This window comes from Thunnus maccoyii, chromosome 24 (genome assembly GCF_910596095.1).
Source record: "Thunnus maccoyii chromosome 24, fThuMac1.1, whole genome shotgun sequence".
In the NCBI taxonomy this organism is placed as follows: Eukaryota; Metazoa; Chordata; class Actinopteri; order Scombriformes; family Scombridae; genus Thunnus; species Thunnus maccoyii.
This window is the reverse complement of record NC_056556.1, coordinates 10,996,988-11,017,003: the sequence shown is the minus strand read 5'-3', so window position 1 is coordinate 11,017,003 and position 20,016 is coordinate 10,996,988. Positions and strand designations below refer to the sequence as shown.

Below are 20,016 nucleotides of genomic sequence, written 5' to 3'. Positions count from 1 at the left end.
GGGAAAATTTAAAAAAAAATTTTTGACTGTCATGGCGGCACCACCATCACTGGCTTACTGTTTGCTAGACTGTGCTGCCATCTAGTGGAGAAATCAGGACTTGCATTTTTTTTTCTCATCACTGTTTTCTGCTGTAGGATGTCAATCAGGGAAGAAGTGTCAAGTCAATTTGTTGAAGCCATTTGTATTCATCTAGGATTGTATATACGTACTGTTTCTACATTTACATTGAAATTAATTTTGTCAATTTGTGTTTTGATTTGATTAGAAAGACAATGAATCTCTTCATGGAGCAACTAGATCGTTGCAGAATGAACTGAATGAAATTGCTATGTTTAGTAAATACATGAGAAGTCATGACTTTAAATGATCTAAAACATATATATGCATCAGCAAACGAAATCAAAAGTTACAAGAAGCATCCATCAGTAAACAAATGTTTGTTACATTAACATGTAGATCATAACAGCTTCAACCATGCAGCCACAAAAGACTCTTTTAGTCCTCTTACTTCTGCCTCTTATTATAGCAACAGGTTCTGTTGTTCAGAAGCATTGGACACTCATCAGTCTGATACTGATAAGTTGCGGAGATTGTCTGGAGCGATGAGGTCTGGAGCACACTGTTACAGTATTACAAAGGAAGTTAAAAAGGTGCAGCAACTAACATTTGAAACTTGCAGCAGATCTTCTGTGGCAAAGTTGCACATCAGAAGCTAATCATATATTATCCTGGAGAAATTGCTGGTCTAGCAGCTGGCAGCTGTCACTTCAACAATGTCACGGCGATAGGTTAGAGAGGATTTGATCACATGAAGGGTTTCATACAATCACTATTATTAAATCTGTGAAAATTGCTACTCTACAAACGTTTTAAGATTCTAGTGTGAAATAACAGAATAACTATCAGGTTGTTCACATGAGCAGTGACAGCCGACATGGCTGAATAGAAAAGACCTCCACCTACAGAATAATCACTACAAAATAACCACTTTTTGCACAATTGCATAGAAGAAGAAGATGAAGCCTGTTTGGAGGAGAGATTCAACAGTTACAATAACTCACCCTTGTTTGAACATCTACCATTCGTAATCTGATAACTGAGAATCAACACTAGACTAAACAATCAAGCAGTTATCAACTTCTCCAGCATTTCCACCACCAGCAGCACCACCCGTATACTTGGAACTGTTAGTTTGTCAAAAACATCAAATCAAACCTATTGGAAACAACGAACTTGTTCCCTAGCTGATCTTTTCACCATGACGCAAGTGTTCAGTAAGATGCTCGACTGTCATCAAACTTAAAAAAAATTCAGATTGTAACAACGCAACAGCAAAACATGAACTAAAAACGTTTGCACATGTACATCTGCAAAGTGGGAAATTACAGGACTCAGAAAAAGAAAAGATGGCTACAGAAAGCATTTTGTGATTCATCAGACAAAAATTTGAGAGTCGCTAAGATCAAAAACGTCAATAATGAAACTGGAATCAGAGTCATTTGACTCCTTTCACTTTGACTCACACAACAGCAACAATAACAACAACAGATTGGTTTGTTCAGTCTAATGCAGAACAGTTACTGAGCAGCTCAACATCCCATCATAAGATGCTAGAGCACAAGATGAGGTCATCAAACCTCTTTTTGTCCAACCAACAGTCCAAAATACCAAAATATTTAATTTACTATAATGTAAGACCAAGAAAAACTGCAAATTCTCACATTTGAAAACCCAGAACCATCACATGTTTGACATTACGTAAACAACTGATTATTAAAATAGTTGCCGATTAATTTTCTTTCAGTCCAATAATCGATTAATCGACTTATCGTTGAAGCTCTAAATGTTCCTTTCTTTTATAAATTGAAAAGGTCCAAAACAAACCACTTTTACTCATCCAAGCACTGAACTGTATTGGTTTTATTAACTGAATATTATACTTATAATAATCTCTCCCTCTTTGTCTTTCTCATTCAGCAGGCTGGGACTGTAGTTCTTTTAACTATAGTTCAAAGTAGCAACACATAATTATTCAAAACTCATTTATCAACTTTAATTTCATAAAAAGGACTTTCCCCTGAAAAAATGTTTTTTTTTAATTTTGTCTGAGTGGAACAAGTTTCTGAATATTGAAGGGTAAATTGTGGCTGAAATCACACATTAATGTCTCCACAGTCAGGGGCTTGTTGGGTTTTGCTACCTAAAAAGAACCTCATGTCATATTATTCTAACAGCACATTTACTGTTTTAAACATTTGAGAACAGAAATTAGAAGAAGTGGAAAACATGTGACTTTGTATTTTCTGTAAGGAGTTGGGTTGTGGGAGGGTTGCCATGGTGTTGTGGAGCCAGCAGACGAACTGTCTCTGCCAACATGTCTGCATTAAGAAGGGTCAAACTCATTCAAAGACACGCCCCCACACAACGGCATATGCTGTACGTCACATGACTGAAGAGTGCCGGAGCAAGAGAGCGCATAACTGCATATAGATGTACTCGCAGGGGTGCTGTTAGAAATTCTGGGCACCAGACAACAGCACAACAACAACAGGCTGCCACCTTCAACCTGACAGCTACCCTACAGTTTCTACTTATCTGTACTGCTTTAAATCTAAACATGAAGTCTCTCATATCTTTATGTCAGTCATACTGTGTTTTAAGAGTTTTTATAATTGTTTGTGTTTGTTTGAAGCAACCCTGTCTCAATTACATTATGTTTTTAATAAACAAAATGAGCAAAGGTGCAAAATTTTCACCGACAGCGTATTTCATTAATAATATCCAGGAAAATATAATAATTCCTGTCCAGGAGGCAGTTACATTTCCTCCTAAACATGCTTGGCAAAAACAAATTTGTAAAAATAAACTTAATTTCTTGGAGATAGGTTTGGTTTAATGTCATCTGATGACAACCTATAACCTGATATGAGGTTAACATCTGGAAAATAAACGTCATAAACCGTGTTTCGTTGCGCACGTTTACAATTTCTCTTCATCTGATTTCGAGGAATATGAAACTTCCCGTCTGTTTTTCTTAGCCACCCCTTTTCTTTTATTCCTTCTTAGCATTAGCATGAACTTGAACAGTCTAGTCTTCTATGTTGTAGGGAGTTTTAGAGCCCCATTATGGTCTTACTCTGACAAGAGTTGTTATGTTTGTTTGGTACGAACAAGGTTGAATTACAAATATCCAGAAATATCAGTGCTGGCAGTAGCCTGGAATTTTTGCCCTCAAATTAAACATACTTCTCTGCTCTCGCTCTCTCTGGTGACTAATGACTGAAAAGTAAAGTGAGGAAATACTCACGAAATATGCAAAAAGCAGCACTTACATCATGTTGGCTCATCCACATTTACTGGATGTAATTATCCGTATCAAATAGCATGTCAAATGTGCCCAGTTTTCATCCGCAAAGTTTGGTCCGGAGGGTGCACCATATGACAATACAAGCGTGTCAATGTCGACAGAAAGTGTCTTCTTAATCAAGCGCCTGAATATCAGCTTCTTAAGCCTGAAGACATTTCACCAGGCTGATTTCCAGACAGCAGTTTGGAGCTCCTACCATTATCACATCTACCTCTTTCAAGTGTATCTATGCAGTGATATTCCTATTTTATGTAATAAATGTACAATAAAATGTGTCATTGGGTGACACAGACATCCATTAAGTCCAGTGATGACAGCTGTTTCCATCCTCAGTCCATTTCTGTCCTTTCTTTTGGTTAAAGGGTTAAACTTTGCAGACAAATTCCTCCTCACATACTAAAGTGTTGCTTCATTGAAGTTAGCCAGCGCAATTTGAGCAGAAAACATTCAGGTATCCATGACTTTGATAGGAAAGAGTCCTGTTTTTGCTCAGTGATACTTTGGTGTCATCCCATCATGCTGCTGATGTTGCAGGTTTGTTGTCACCTCACAACCTGCATCACTTGTCATTCAGCGTGTATCTTCTTTTTCTTGTCATCCTCCAATGTTTAGTAGGAAATGGCATGAGGAAAAATGTCTCGATCATGTCACATAATCTTCTGAAAGAAGGAGAAAATCTTTCCCTGGTAAGGCAAGTGTGCTGAGAAAAGTGATCCATACACACCTGTTGGTCAGCCAAGAAAATCCAATTGAAGTTTGACTTTTTTGCTGAGAAAAAAAGGACTGAGAGGTGTGAGAGTTTCAGCAGAAACAGAGATGAGGAGGTTGACGGAGAGAACAGAGACAGAGAGGTGGAAGATGGAGAGTTGAGGAGCATCCTGCCGTCTCTCAGCCAGGAGGATGAATGGAAAGCCTGCCTCTCTCTGCCTCCTTTTATATTCTCTCTTTCTCTCTTCCCCTGCTGCCTCGCTTTGGCTTTTACCCTGGCTTCAATGTGTGTGTGGATGTGTGTGTGTGTGCGTGTGTGTGTGTGTGTGTGCGCAGAGAGAGACCTCTTTCAGAGCAGCAGGAATATATTATAACCCAAACAAAAGGAGCTGGCTTATTGTTTATGAATTACCAGCCTTCCAAAGCCAACAAAGGCCCCTATTTTCATAGAAAACTCCATTTTCATTTCAGCTCCATTTGATTACCAGAGCAAAGAAAATAAAAAGGCCTCTCCGGTCGCAACGTCCCAAAGGGATTCATTCCTCCTTCTCCCGCTCATTCAACGCCACTGAAAAGGTTTCTTTATTGCTTTCTTTTCAGGACCAACGTCAAATGGGCTTTTAGGAGTAAACCAATGACAAAAAATTATTGCTTGGCTATTTTGTACAATAACAGGGCCGGGGGAAGAGAGGAGTCCTGTGTTGTCTTTGTCATCTTTCTTTCCCTTTTCTTTTGCTCCTTTCTGCTATTGGAGAGGAAAATTGCAGAGGCTGGAAATTAATGGCAAGGCTTTGAAGGGAAAGAGAGAGAGAGAAAGAAGAGGGAGACACAATGCAACAATACAAGTCAAATCTAAATTATCACTAGCTATTGAACACAGTGAAGAGACAGAGAGGTACTGTATGGCTCAAGAGGACTTCGAGTGTGTGTGTGTGTGTTGTGGGAGTGATTGTACCTTTCACAAAACAGAGACACCTGTTGGTTCCATGGCCAAAAACAATTCAACCCCAGTGACTCGCTGTCATTTCATTTACAATGGGCCTGTCAATAGAGAGTGTGTGTGTGTGTGTGTCTCTCTGTGTGTGTGTGTCCCATTCACCATTTCCAGACCTTTAGGTGTGTGTAGAGATGCAGACAGACTCAATTATTGGTTCACTACACAGTTCAGATCGCAGATCCTGGCTCTGATCTTCTCACTAACATTTTATACATTAGTATAGGATGCTAGATTCTGGCTCCACAAAGTCTGACTCCCATTCAAATCATTCAAAAAGTGTCAACTTCTCTCTAGAAATACTAAGTCAATCAATTTTTTCAACGAGTCATTATGGTCTTAATCACTCAATTCAGGCCCTCTAATAAGTGTGCTGGTGGTCATTTTGGAAATTATTGCTCCGTTAATAAGATTTAAAGACTTATAGTAGCTTTGATGTCTGCCATGTGTGCGTTGACGGCTGTGCCACTTCGCTCGCCTGCTGCTCTACACAGCTCCAGGACTCACACTGAGATGGATTTTCGGAGCTTTTGTTTAAAGAATAAACTATTTTTTCTGCAGAAATGCTCTGTTAGCACAGTTTAGCTAAAGTAGCTAACGTTAGTCCGAGTGCACACCACTCTGTGTTCCAGTAAGCTATCGTTCACTTCCGATCGAAATTTGCTTTTCATTCATTTCAAATGAATTTAATGTTTACAACCCTGCCCACATCATTTCCTATTTCTTAAATGAATCTATCAAATGAGTTGAAAGGTCATTAAAATGTCTGTTCCTGCTCTTTCAATCAAGTCTTTCTTCTAAAAGAAACATAAGTAGAGCCCATAAAACCAGTAGTCCAGTCGTAAACCGGGTACAATCGAGATAACAAGAACACTTATTAATACCACATATAGTACATGCAAAGGCCTGATCAGATATAATTATCCAGATAACGTATCCAGACTTCCACAGTAGCCGCTGTTCAGCATAATTACATAGTCTCGCTTTAAATACTGGTGCTTACTCTACGCTGATTCTCTGATTGGCTACCTAGCTAGGCGGTTCATTTTGTAATATTTTACCAAAAATACATGAATCTGGGATGTAATTATCACTGCTGCTTAGATGTGTGTCAAGTTTGAACAGAAGTTTTGATATCTTTTAGATTTTTGCATTTAATTTGAAATATCCACAACTGCTTGTCCAATGGGCAGATGACAGAAAAACTGAAGCCTGTATGAGGACTGAATAAATTGTAAAATATGAGGAAAAAAAAATTTGAAAATGAAAGAAAAAAGATGAACAGTGTCGGTACAAGTTGACTGTAGAAGATGCTCTTTCATCTTTTGCTTTGCCTCCTTTTTTTTTGTCCGCCTGGATGAATATTTGGCTCGAGACAAAAGGTGAACCAATCAATTATTCCTCTTGCAGAGCCCCGGTGCTGTTGTGAAAAGCGTTGACATTTGAGCTTTCCAGACGACATCTGCAAATTTATATGCCTTCCATTGTGCGAGGCAGCCAGCCCTGTATCAAAGGCTGTAAAAGGCCTTGTCAATTTAGTAAGGACAACTCCACAAAGACTCCTTTCTCCTCTGTTGTTATGGGAATAATGCTTTTCACTGGTGTCCTGCCAAAACCTCCAGTTGGCAATTTGATCATGTGATGTTATTGATTGCATTGATAACAGACATCTACCATGGAAACCATCAAACTGTCTAATGCATTTTTGAAATGTTTCAAATGCATGTGTGGTGATCAGATTCAACAAAAACTTCTGTGGAGGCTTTGCAATTAATACGTACATCTTTCAACATACTGTAACTGCCTGAAACCATTGGTAATCATTGTCAAAATAAATTATCCACTTCCTGTGCATTGGTAAAGCAGATAAAAACAATAATATAGTTGACATAGTTGACTATTTTGTCATCCTTTTTTCCATACTGTAATTTTGCTATCTTGGTCTATTCTGTACACACTATTGCATGTCTGTCTGTTCTGGAAGAGGGGTTGCTCCTCCTCCTCCTAGTAATGTATATAATATTCCCCTTGTAATGAAGTACAAGTATTAAGTAACATAAAATGGGTAGTAATACTCAAGTACCTCAAAATTGTACTCAAGTACAATACTTGAGTAAATATACTTAGTTGCTTTCCACCACTATGTAACTGTAACCTGATCATTCCTCAGTTTGTTGGCACATTACAGTATTGTAGCAGCTGCAGCCTGAACCTTTTCCTCATTTTTTGGGCTAGACAGTAAGAATGTGTCAATAGTGTATTACTGTGTGAAAACACACACTTCACAAATGTAACACACCCATCAAATTCTTCTTCCAACTCCCAACAAAGTTGTTAATAACTCTTCTACTATACCATACCATCTAGTTGTAGACATAAAAATTAACCAGGACTAAGTAACTTTGCTCCTCTGTAGCGTTTTTCTAAAACTAATTTTACTGGTATCTGAGTTCCTTGAATTATATACACGTCTTCACCTGCAGAGAACAGACAGATCAATGGAGAGGTGCAGTCTTTGAGCAACAGCAGCTTCAAAGTTGATTTTAAAGTCTAAACATTAGTTAGCAAAACTTGCTATATCAATCTTGTCATATCGCTATTAACCATTTCCTCTTTTTTAAGATATGACCAACCACATTTACTGTAGCTGCGTGATGAGATTAGACTGGGTGAATAGCACAATATAGGTAAAAAAAACTTCTCACTGTTCCCTGTGGGGTGATACCAGATACATATCTCATTGGCTTATGATGCGTGTACCCTCCGTATGTCTGGTAACTAGCTTGAAGAGTGCTGTTTTGTTTTTTTTTCTTTCTCCAATAAACACTCCAAAACAATCTGATACATCCACATGACCTGAAACCTTTTCTGTAAATCACATGAAGTTATTGACTGATTGGGCCACAACACATCACCTCAGTTGTATGATTAAATATTACAAATGCTGTGTACCATACCAAAGGCATAGATATTGCACTATGGAAAAAAAAGAAACAAAAACCTGTCATGACCTGACAGGACAAACAAGTCAACTACCTCTCACTCCTATTTTGGAAAGCAGCATATTAGGCTCTTATGGGTCCATTTTTCCATGAAACTTGTGCAACAGTATATCACAGGAACATATTGAGTAAGTGAGGGAACTAAACTGACAGTTAACGAACAAGGAGCAAGGAAATGAATCACAAGAAAACTGAGTGGGATACAGGTGAAAGACTGCAATGTTGATTCATTTGAGAACCTGAAATCATCCACTAAAGTCAATAACCTATAAAAAGTTATTCTGTTTGTGAAAAACAGTCTTCTAAAAATTACATATAATTAATTTGCATCAGCAAATTAATTATATGATCAGATTCAACAAAAACTTCTGTGGAGGCTTTGCAATTAATACGTACATCTTTCAACATACTGTAACTGCCTGAAACCATTGGTAATCATTGTCAAAATAAATTATCCACTTCCTGTGCATTGGTAAAGCAGATAAAAACAATAATATAGTTGACATAGTTGACTATTTTGTCATCCTTTTTTCCATACTGTAATTTTGTTATCTTGGTCTATTCTGTACACACTATTGCATGTCTGTCTGTTCTGGAAGAGGGGTTGCTCCTCCTCCTCCTAGTAATGTATATAATATTCCCCTTGTAATGAAGTACAAGTATTAAGTAACATAAAATGGGTAGTAATACTCAAGTACCTCAAAATTGTGCTCAAGTACAATACTTGAGTAAATATACTTAGTTGCTTTCCACCACTATGTAACTGTAACCTGATCATTCCTCAGTTTGTTGGCACATTACAGTATTGTAGCAGCTGCAGCCTGAACCTTTTCCTCATTTTTTGGGCTAGACAGTAAGAATGTGTCAATAGTGTATTACTGTGTGAAAACACACACTTCACAAATGTAACACACCCATCAAATTCTTCTTCCAACTCCCAACAAAGTTGTTAATAACTTTTCTACTATACCATATCATCTAGTTGTAGACATAAAAATTAACCAAGACTAAGTAACTTTGCTCCTCTGTAGCGTTTTTTTTAAAACTAATTTTACTGGTATCTGAGTTCCTTGAATTATATACACGTCTTCACCTGCAGAGAACAGACAGATCAATGGAGAGGTGCAGTCTTTGAGCAACAGCAGCTTCAAAGTTTGATTTTAAAGTCTAAACATTAGTTAGCAAAACTTGCTATATCAATCTTGTCATATCGCTATTAACCATTTCCTCTTTTTTAAGATATGACCAACCACATTTACTGTAGCTGCGTGATGAGATTAGACTGGGTGAGTAGCACAATATAGGTAAAAAACTTCTCACTGTTCCCTGTGGGGTGATACCAGATACATATTTCATTGGCTTATGATGTGTGTACCCTCCGTATGTCTGGTAACTAGCTTGAAGAGTGCTGTTTTTTTTTTTATTTCTCCAATAAACACTCCAAAACAATCTGATACATCCACATGACCTGAAACCTTTTCTGTAAATCACATGAAGTTATTGACTGATTGGGCCACAACACATCACCTCAGTTGTATGATTAAATATTACAAATGCTGTGTACCATACCAAAGGCATAGATATTGCACTATGGGAAAAAAAGAAACAAAAACCTGTCATGACCTGACAGGACAAACAAGTCAACTACTTCTCACTCCTATTTTGGAAAGCAGCATATTAGGCTCTTATGGGTCCATTTTTCCATGAAACTTGTGAAACAGTATATCACAGGAACATATTGAGTAAGTGAGGGAACTAAACTGACAGTTAACGAACAAGGAGCAAGGAAATGAATCACAAGAAAACTGAGTGGGATACAGGTGAAAGACTGCAATGTTGATTCATTTGAGAACCTGAAATCATCCACTAAAGTCAATAACCTATAAAAAGTTATTCTGTTTGTGAAAAACAGTCTTCTAAAAATTACATATAATTAATTTGCATCAGCAAATTAATTATATGATCAGATTCAACAAAAACTTCTGTGGAGGCTTTGCAATTAATACGTACATCTTTCAACATACTGTAACTGCCTGAAACCATTGGTAATCATTGTCAAAATAAATTATCCACTTCCTGTGCATTGGTAAAGCAGATAAAAACAATAATATAGTTGACATAGTTGACTATTTTGTCATCCTTTTTTCCATACTGTAATTTTGTTATCTTGGTCTATTCTGTGCACACTATTGCATGTCTGTCTGTTCTGGAAGAGGGGTTGCTCCTCCTCCTCCTAGTAATGTATATAATATTCCCCTTGTAATGAAGTACAAGTATTAAGTAACATAAAATGGGTAGTAATACTCAAGTACCTCAAAATTGTACTCAAGTACAATACTTGAGTAAATATACTTAGTTGCTTTCCACCACTATGTAACTGTAACCTGATCATTCCTCAGTTTGTTGGCACATTACAGTATTGTAGCAGCTGCAGCCTGAACCTTTTCCACATTTTTTGGGCTAGACAGTAAGAATGTGTCAATAGTGTATTACTGTGTGAAAACACACACTTCACAAATGTAACACACCCATCAAATTCTTCTTCCAACTCCCAACAAAGTTGTTAATAACTTTTCTACTATACCATACCATCTAGTTGTAGACATAAAAATTAACCAGGACTACATAACTTTGCTCCTCTGTAGCGTTTTTCTAAAACTAATTTTACTGGTATCTGAGTTCCTTGAATTATATACACGTCTTCACCTGCAGAGAACAGACAGATCAATGGAGAGGTGCAGTCTTTGAGCAACAGCAGCTTCAAAGTTTGATTTTAAAGTCTAAACATTAGTTAGCAAAACTTGCTATATCAATCTTGTCATATCGCTATTAACCATTTCCTCTTTTTTAAGATATGACCAACCACATTTACTGTAGCTGCGTGATGAGATTAGACTGGGTGAATAGCACAATATAGGTAAAAAAACTTCTCACTGTTCCCTGTGGGGTGATACCAGATACATATCTCATTGGCTTATGATGCGTGTACCCTCCGTATGTCTGGTAACTAGCTTGAAGAGTGCTGTTTTTTTTTTTTCTTTCTCCAATAAACACTCCAAAACAATCTGATACATCCACATGACCTGAAACCTTTTCTGTAAATCACATGAAGTTATTGACTGATTGGGCCACAACACATCACCTCAGTTGTATGATTAAATATTACAAATGCTGTGTACCATACCAGAGGCATAGATATTGCACAATGGAAAAAAAGAAACAAAAACCTGTCATGACCTGACAGGACAAACAAGTCAACTACCTCTCACTCCTATTTTGGAAAGCAGCATATTAGGCTCTTATGGGTCCATTTTTCCATGAAACTTGTGCAACAGTATATCACAGGAACATATTGAGTAAGTGAGGGAACTAAACTGACAGTTAACGAACAAGGAGCAAGGAAATGAATCACAAGAAAACTGAGTGGGATACAGGTGAAAGACTGCAATGTTGATTCATTTGAGAACCTGAAATCATCCACTAAAGTCAATAACCTATAAAAAGTTATTCTGTTTGTGAAAAACAGTCTTCTAAAAATTACATATAATTAATTTGCATCAGCAAATTAATTATATGATCAGATTCAACAAAAACTTCTGTGGAGGCTTTGCAATTAATACGTACATCTTTCAACATACTGTAACTGCCTGAAACCATTGGTAATCATTGTCAAAATAAATTATCCACTTCCTGTGCATTGGTAAAGCAGATAAAAACAATAATATAGTTGACATAGTTGACTATTTTGTCATCCTTTTTTCCATACTGTAATTTTGTTATCTTGGTCTATTCTGTACACACTATTGCATGTCTGTCTGTTCTGGAAGAGGGGTTGCTCCTCCTCCTCCTAGTAATGTATATAATATTCCCCTTGTAATGAAGTACAAGTGTTAAGTAACATAAAATGGGTAGTAATACTCAAGTACCTCAAAATTGTGCTCAAGTACAATACTTGAGTAAATATACTTAGTTGCTTTCCACCACTATGTAACTGTAACCTGATCATTCCTCAGTTTGTTGGCACATTACAGTATTGTAGCAGCTGCAGCCTGAACCTTTTCCTCATTTTTTGGGCTAGACAGTAAGAATGTGTCAATAGTGTATTACTGTGTGAAAACACACACTTCACAAATGTAACACACCCATCAAATTCTTCTTCCAACTCCCAACAAAGTTGTTAATAACTTTTCTACTATACCATATCATCTAGTTGTAGACATAAAAATTAACCAAGACTAAGTAACTTTGCTCCTCTGTAGCGTTTTTTTTAAAACTAATTTTACTGGTATCTGAGTTCCTTGAATTATATACACGTCTTCACCTGCAGAGAACAGACAGATCAATGGAGAGGTGCAGTCTTTGAGCAACAGCAGCTTCAAAGTTTGATTTTAAAGTCTAAACATTAGTTAGCAAAACTTGCTATATCAATCTTGTCATATCACTATTAACCATTTCCTCTTTTTTAAGATATGACCAACCACATTTACTGTAGCTGCGTGATGAGATTAGACTGGGTGAGTAGCACAATATAGGTAAAAAACTTCTCACTGTTCCCTGTGGGGTGATACCAGATACATATCTCATTGGCTTATGATGCGTGTACCCTCCGTATGTCTGGTAACTAGCTTGAAGAGTGCTGTTTTTTTTTTTTCTTTCTCCAATAAACACTCCAAAACAATCTGATACATCCACATGACCTGAAACCTTTTCTGTAAATCACATGAAGTTATTGACTGATTGGGCCACAACACATCACCTCAGTTGTATGATTAAATATTACAAATGCTGTGTACCATACCAGAGGCATAGATATTGCACAATGGAAAAAAAGAAACAAAAACCTGTCATGACCTGACAGGACAAACAAGTCAACTACCTGCCACTCCTATTTTGGAAAGCAGCATATTAGGCTCTTATGGGTCCATTTTTCCATGAAACTTGTGCAACAGTATATCACAGGAACATATTGAGTAAGTGAGGGGACTAAACTGACAGTTAACGAACAAGGAACAAGGAAATGAATCACAAGAAAACTGAGTGGGGTACAGGTGAAAGACTCGAATGTTGATTCATTTGAGAACCTGAAATCATCCACTAAAGTCAATAACCTATAAAAAGTTATTCTGTTTGTGAAAAACAGTCTTCTAAAAATTACATATAATTAATTTGCATCAGCAAATAAGATTTGTAGAAAAATAATGCTGCACTGATCATGTTTTTTAATCAACATAACAAGGAAACGTTTATTCTGAACACGTAAAATGTTTAGTCAACATATTTTATTTGTTCCCTCTGTAATATCCACTTGTAGCAACTACAGCATAATTTTTATTGTTATGCTGGGGCACCTCAAGGCACTTGGCTAAGTTTAGGGAAAGCTTGAGGTGTTGGTGAAATATTGAACAAGACTAAGTCAAAACCTAGTACATGGCTGGACTGTGTACGGTCAATGTGTGAAATCCCAGTCAGTGAAAGGGAAAGTCAGTGGTAGTGTCTATAATGTGAATTCCTTTATATTAAATGTTCATCTGCAGTTTTCTGTGGTGGTCCCAGTAATATTTGCTGGTAAAGTGTCCTGATGTAGCATCACATGACATGATTAAGCAACATTTGAGTAAAAAAAAAAAGAAAAAAAAGTTAAAAACGAAGTTGGAAGAACAATACTTTCCACTCATATCTTGGGATGTTTAATTTGAAAGAGAACTTATTTTAATTCTAACTATAACTATTCTAATTATCTATTAACTCTCCCTGCTCGGTCATCTGTTTCTCTCTGCGGATGTGTCTCGTTTGTCACTCTGCATTGAGTGTTTTGTCAGAGTGATTGTTGTTTGGGGTGCTTTAACTGTGCAAGCACCTTTTTTTCTACCTCTTTCCCAGTCGATGATCATGGAGGCTGCAGTGGAAATTACAAATGAAGTTTTGACAGCATTTTGGGTGCAAATTCAGGAGGCTTATCTATGCTCGGTTACCACAGTTACAGTCAAATCAAGTGCACCTTCAGAGCAACCGCCCCACACTAAACAGCTACATGAGTCGCATGTTTTACCTGTAAGACTTGTGTTTTAATGCTGTTGTTCATTGATTGTGATGTGTGAAGTGCTTCTGACTTGACACAAGGATTATCTGTGGAAACTGGTGTTTCAGTGACTGCTCAGATAGTATGAAGGACATTGCATGAAGTCAACCTCTACGGACGACGTCCAAAAAGAGAACCATTGCTCACAAAATGGCACAAAACTGCAAGATTAAACTTGACCAAAGAACATAATAGGAAGCCTGGTGAATACTGGCAGTACATTCTTTGGTCACATGAAATCAAAATAAATTAGTTTGGATCAGATGGGGTCCAGAATGTTTGGCATGGACCTGGCCAGGACCACCAAAGTGACTGCGTAGTGCTGACCGTGAAACATGGAGGTGGAAGTGCACTGATATGGGGCCGAATGAGTGCAAAAGGCGTAGGAGAGATGACATTTATAGATGGCACTATGAATGCAAATTCGTATATTCAAATACTGAATGAAAAGATGACTCCAAGTCTCAGGGAAGATTGGCAGGAGAGGAATTTTCCAACATGAAAATGATCCCAAACACACTGCAAAAAATCACATAAGAGTTTTTAAAGGAGAAAAAAGTGAAAACTATGACCTGGCCAAGTACGTCCCCTGACCTGAATCAAATAGAACACCTTTGGAGTATTTTAAAGAGGAAGGTAGAGCAACAAAACCACTCCAGCAAAGAGCAGCTGAAAAGAATTATCTGTGAAGAATGACAGAACATCTCTCCACAGATTTGGGCAAGACTGGTATCATCCATGCCCAGGAGGATCCATTCTGTCATCAAAAATAAAGGGGGGCATACAAAATGTTAAAAAAGAAAAGAAAAAAAACAAATGCTGCATACCATACCAAATGTATATAAAACAAAAAATCCGATAAATAAATCAAGAAATAAAATTAATCTAAAGGCCTAAACGCATTGGAAGCGTCTGAAGTACACCTATTGTTTTTAATGGCCGAACACGCACTAAAAGCGTTATGAGGCACGTCAAACTGTCTTGACGCCCCAACTCCGACCTTGTTTCGATTTTGGAGCGTCAAATGAGGACACAGCGAAAAAAGCTGTTTTCTCTGCAGCCGAAAAAGAGAGAAAGAGCGCAAACCAGCTGAGCACCGGCGAGCGAGAGAGAGAGAGGGGCAGCGCGGCGGTGGTCGAGCAAGGAGAGCGAGCGGTAGTGAGAACAAAACCACTGAATGAGAGAAATACAACGTTATACTCTGATTATTTCACGGCTGTCACGTTTTAAAGCACAAATAAATAACCATCAAACAGTCAACAGATGATTTACTGTGGACACAGACGTTCTTAGTTGCAGTTTAATTTTCCTCCTCTGCATTTCTCCTTTTCATCCATTCATGACATCCAACTAAGGCAGCGGTTAATACAAAGAACAAAATGAAAAACCTGTGTTGGCATTTCAAATCTGATGTCTGAACTTTCAATTTCTTTCTACTATAAATTGTGACCTAGATATTTTGACCACAGAAAAAAAACCTACTGTTCTACTGTGTAAAATAAATAGAGTGTAGAGTATCTGGGAAATCTCTTCTGTTGCTAAGAAAAGATTTCAAGTTTCCTTTTGAGTATCAATGGTCTCAACTTCAATGTCAGTAAATCCATTTTCTGGGAAACAGCACGTCTGTGACCACTCCCATATAAATGCATGTATAAAAAGAGCAAGTAAAGCTCATTGCCATCACTGCAGAAACCTCATCTCAAAGGAATCTCACCATCACACAAAAAGAGGTAAGAAATATACTGCTGCTAATAATTTCGAATGATAATAATACTCTCATATATTTATTCAAGACACTTGAACACTATGAATAATATACATTTACTATGAGTGTTTATATTGTTCAGATCCATTGAAGGGACATGGAAGAAAATATTTTATATTGGAGGAAAAAGACACAGTAAACTTGGGTGATATAAACCATACTGATTGCAATCGAAAAGTAGAAACTTCAATATTAATCATCACCAACTTGACTGACTAAAGCCAGATGAGTGGCTGCTAATCCAGATATGGCTGTACTGTAAGCATTTTTATTTGGTATTTAATACCCACTATTTACATACTGCTCATTTAAAGCAAGGACTATTGACTTGGGTCAGAAAAATATTGGAAATATTAAATGCACCATTTTAACTAGAGGCTACAAGACGATACAGGTCGATACAGGTCAGGACCGGTATTCTGACACAGTGGAAAAGGTATTGTACATGGGACACTCTCAGTTTGAGGGCCTGTATTTTTTTCTACTCATATTAAATAGTTTTGACATATAAATTGTGCATGTAGGTTTTGTCAGTCTGTTAACATTTGTGGCACTTTTAATTTCAAATATTTGGGCCACGAGTCTTATTGTTGTTGTTGCTGCTGGTGAAACAATCAAAATACTTCTCTGGATAACTCAAAAATGTTCTCGGCAAACTGCAAAAGTTTTGCAAGACAACACACAAGTAGGTAATTTTTTCCCCTCCCACCTTTAATATTATCCTCCATGTCCCGCCTGAGGTTCTGTGATGTCGAACATTCCATTCTTACTGAAAACTGACAACAAATGTGACCACTCCCATAAAAATATATGTATAAAAAGAGAAAGTAAAGCCCATTGCCATCACTGGAGAAATCTCAAGTCAAAGGAATCTCACCATCACACAAAAAGAGGTAAGAAAGATGCTGCTGCTAATAATTTCATGTAATAATCATAATTCAATAATATTTATTTGAGGCACTTGAACACTAGGAATAATATACATCTACTATGAGTGTTGATGTTGTTCAGATCCACTGAAGGGACATGAAAGAAAATATTTTATATAGGAGGAAAAAAAGACAGACTTTTGCACTGGTTTGCAAGGTGTTTGTTGGCCTAGGCGATATAAACCAAACTGATTGCAATTGAAAAGTACACTGCTTGACAAAATAGTAATAACCCAATCCCAACACAGAAACAAAGTGGTTTTTAACCAATCTTATGGCAGTATTTTAGGAACAGAGGACTCTCCTTCCCAAAACAGGCACACACTGTTGTTTTGGTATCAAAAGTCAATGAAGCTGAAAGCTGTGTTAACAAAAGATGGGAAATACCGCTAAGTAAATCAACGGAAGCATCACCATTTAACATAGCCATGGGAACATGATTTCAGTTAGGCGTGCTGACTATTTACTATGTTATGGTAGACTCTGTCATAAATGGGCAATATGCACTTGAAATATAGGTGTGAAACCATTTTTTTTTCATTTTTAATGCCTCATAAGTCAGATTTTTTTTATTTCTTTCAGACATGCATCTAGTTGCTAAGAAAGTACGATAACATGAGCATTATATATAAAAATGTGAAAGATCTGATGCGGTTCCGTGTGAAGATATGGTGCTCCAAAGCACAAAATAATTTTTATACAATTTTCAGCAAGCCATAACTTGGCAAATATGCAACTGTGGGCCAACTATTTTACAAGTAAAAAAAATTCAAGCATCTAGCATGAATATTTCAAAACTAATGGACTTATGGAACTTTGTGATTTTTCAGCAACACTCATTTTTTGCAGGCCATGACTCCTTTTTAAAGCCTCCATATCTCAGACACAGCATGACAGGCAGTTGCTCCAAGGGTGACGGCCACGATGAAGCCACTTTTCAGCAGAGAATAGAGTAATGTTAAGTGCACCAAACTCTATTGAAAAAAACAACAATTAACATACCGATGATATTATTCTCTACTGATGGGGGCCCATTAAATGTATCAGATGCCCTTTATATTTTTCCACCCCTGCCCCTCAGACAGTCTGAGTCTGCCACTGGTCTATCACTATCTTAGCCTTGCTATTATGACTCCAATTCTATAGCACAGCCGTCTGTTTTCCTAGTAATCATTTAATTTAAGCGTCAACTGTGCAGTGTATTTAGCTGTTGCTGATTATTTTAAAGCTGCATGCTTTCACTTCTTTCATTTGCCACTGACATTACATTATGTTACGTCTGACTGTGATGGGGAGGGCCCACCATGACCATCTTGAATTGGGGCCCAGCACTGACTCGTTATGTCACTGGTCAACCAGGGCCGTGAGTTGCGTCTCACACCTGTTTTTTCCCCATTGCACTATCATTACGCAGAGGATCTATTTTTTCCCGGACCAGCTCCCACACAACAGAAAAAAATATTGCAATAACACAAATGAGCCTATAGCTTACCAGCCACCTGGATGCGGGGGTGCTGTACCTTTGGGTGGGGATGCTGCAGCATCCCTAGCATCTCTACTTCCTGCGGCTATGTAATATGACTTACAGTGCTAGCCCCATTTAGGAGTGTCTCATCTACTCTGTGGAAGACAGTCCTGAAGGCTTCCCATAGAAAAGTTTAGGGAAGCGGCTGTGCACTGATCTTTATCGGAGGTGGGATAGTTAACCAGATAGGCATTTGCCGAACCAACCAGTTCATCTTCTAAGTCATCATTCTCACAAAATATTGCATATCTGGTGAACCTCATGAACCCAAAAATAGTAACTAAAATTTTCTAACACTCCCCATCAGGATTCATCTACCCTTGAGAGTGAAAATGAATTCCATGTATGAAGTGACTGTAACCACTGGTGATATTAGTCAGGCCAACACTTACAACAAGGTCTTCATTACGCTGGTCGACACAGATGGGAAGAAGAGCGACCACACATGGCTCCGAAGCAAGAATGGGGTGGCCTCCTTCAGCATTGGAGCGGTGAGTGATGAACAGAATTGCAAAATGGGAGGAGTTGTTTGGGTGTCCAAGTTTCACCGAAGTAAGAAATAATACTTACAAAACCAGCAGCTTCTCCCATTTTACAACTCTATATCAAATGTACATTTCCTTAACTTCACAGAGTATGAGTTGCATGAGAATGAGTGCAAACAAGCTGTAGTGTTCTGTGGATGTCATTAACTGGCTAAAGCTATAGGATGTGAACAAATTCATGGTAGGAATGATGATGGGAAAATCTGAAAATACAGACTACCTGATTCAAGCCTAATTCAAACTCTCTCTTTCTCCAGGTGTCTACCTTCCCTGTGTCCTCTCCTGCTTCCCTTGGCAATCTGCTCTTGATAGAGCTAGACAAACAGCCTAACCCTCCGTTTCCCGAAGACTCCTGGTTCCTTTCTCAGGTGACAGTCAAATCTCCAGAGGGAGACACCTACAATTTTCCTGTCTATCGCTGGATCAGTGATGGCCAGGTTCACCAGTTCCGAGAAGCAAGAGGTTTGTGGAAACCTAAGTATTCTAGGGGTGTAACGGTAAAATTTCACGGTTCGATATGCATGTTTTCAGTACAGCAGGAAAAAAAAGGTAAAAAATAACATTCTGATCCTTTATTTGGAAAAATTTAAACATCCAACAATGGCTCATTGGCTGTAACTATTACTGAAATAGTTCAGTTGTGCTGCAGTGGAAAAGGAAAACAACCTTTCTGTTTCAGAGAGGAGTCAGGACACCTGCTAACAGCTGTTTTACGACTTATGGTCGCTCAGATGTGGTTCTTATGACGTGCTGTCTGACCAATTCTGTATCAAATGTGTTTATAGAATAGCTTCACTCAAAAGCAGATGGGGATGGGGGAGACGACCATTACAGAGAGCAGAGGGGGGTGGGACACCCAATATTGTTTAAATACAGGGATAATGGTGCACATTTTAAATAATAGTGTTGCACTCAGTCAATGTCATGGGAGGATTGTCCCGCTCTCGTTTATCATTCCAACGGCAGCATCACTACATGAGGTAACTGGGCTAGCATACATCCATGGCCATGCTACATGGATGCTACAGCTACAGCTTGGCTGTGCCAACAAATATTGCCATGTGGAACTCTACAACAATTGTTCCACATGTCGGAGTAA

General features: G+C 37.9%; 1 protein-coding gene across 1 annotated transcript in view; it reads left to right on the top strand.

Moving 5' to 3' along the window:
- Positions 1-20,016, top strand: part of LOC121892084 (arachidonate 12-lipoxygenase, 12R-type-like) — a 172,093-nt gene that overhangs the window by 145,437 nt on the left and 6,640 nt on the right. The window contains exons 3-4 of the mRNA XM_042404890.1: positions 18,796-18,863; positions 19,175-19,379. Of these exons, the coding sequence (XP_042260824.1) occupies positions 18,796-18,863; positions 19,175-19,379 (273 nt within the window). The remainder of the gene's footprint in view (positions 1-18,795; positions 18,864-19,174; positions 19,380-20,016) is intronic.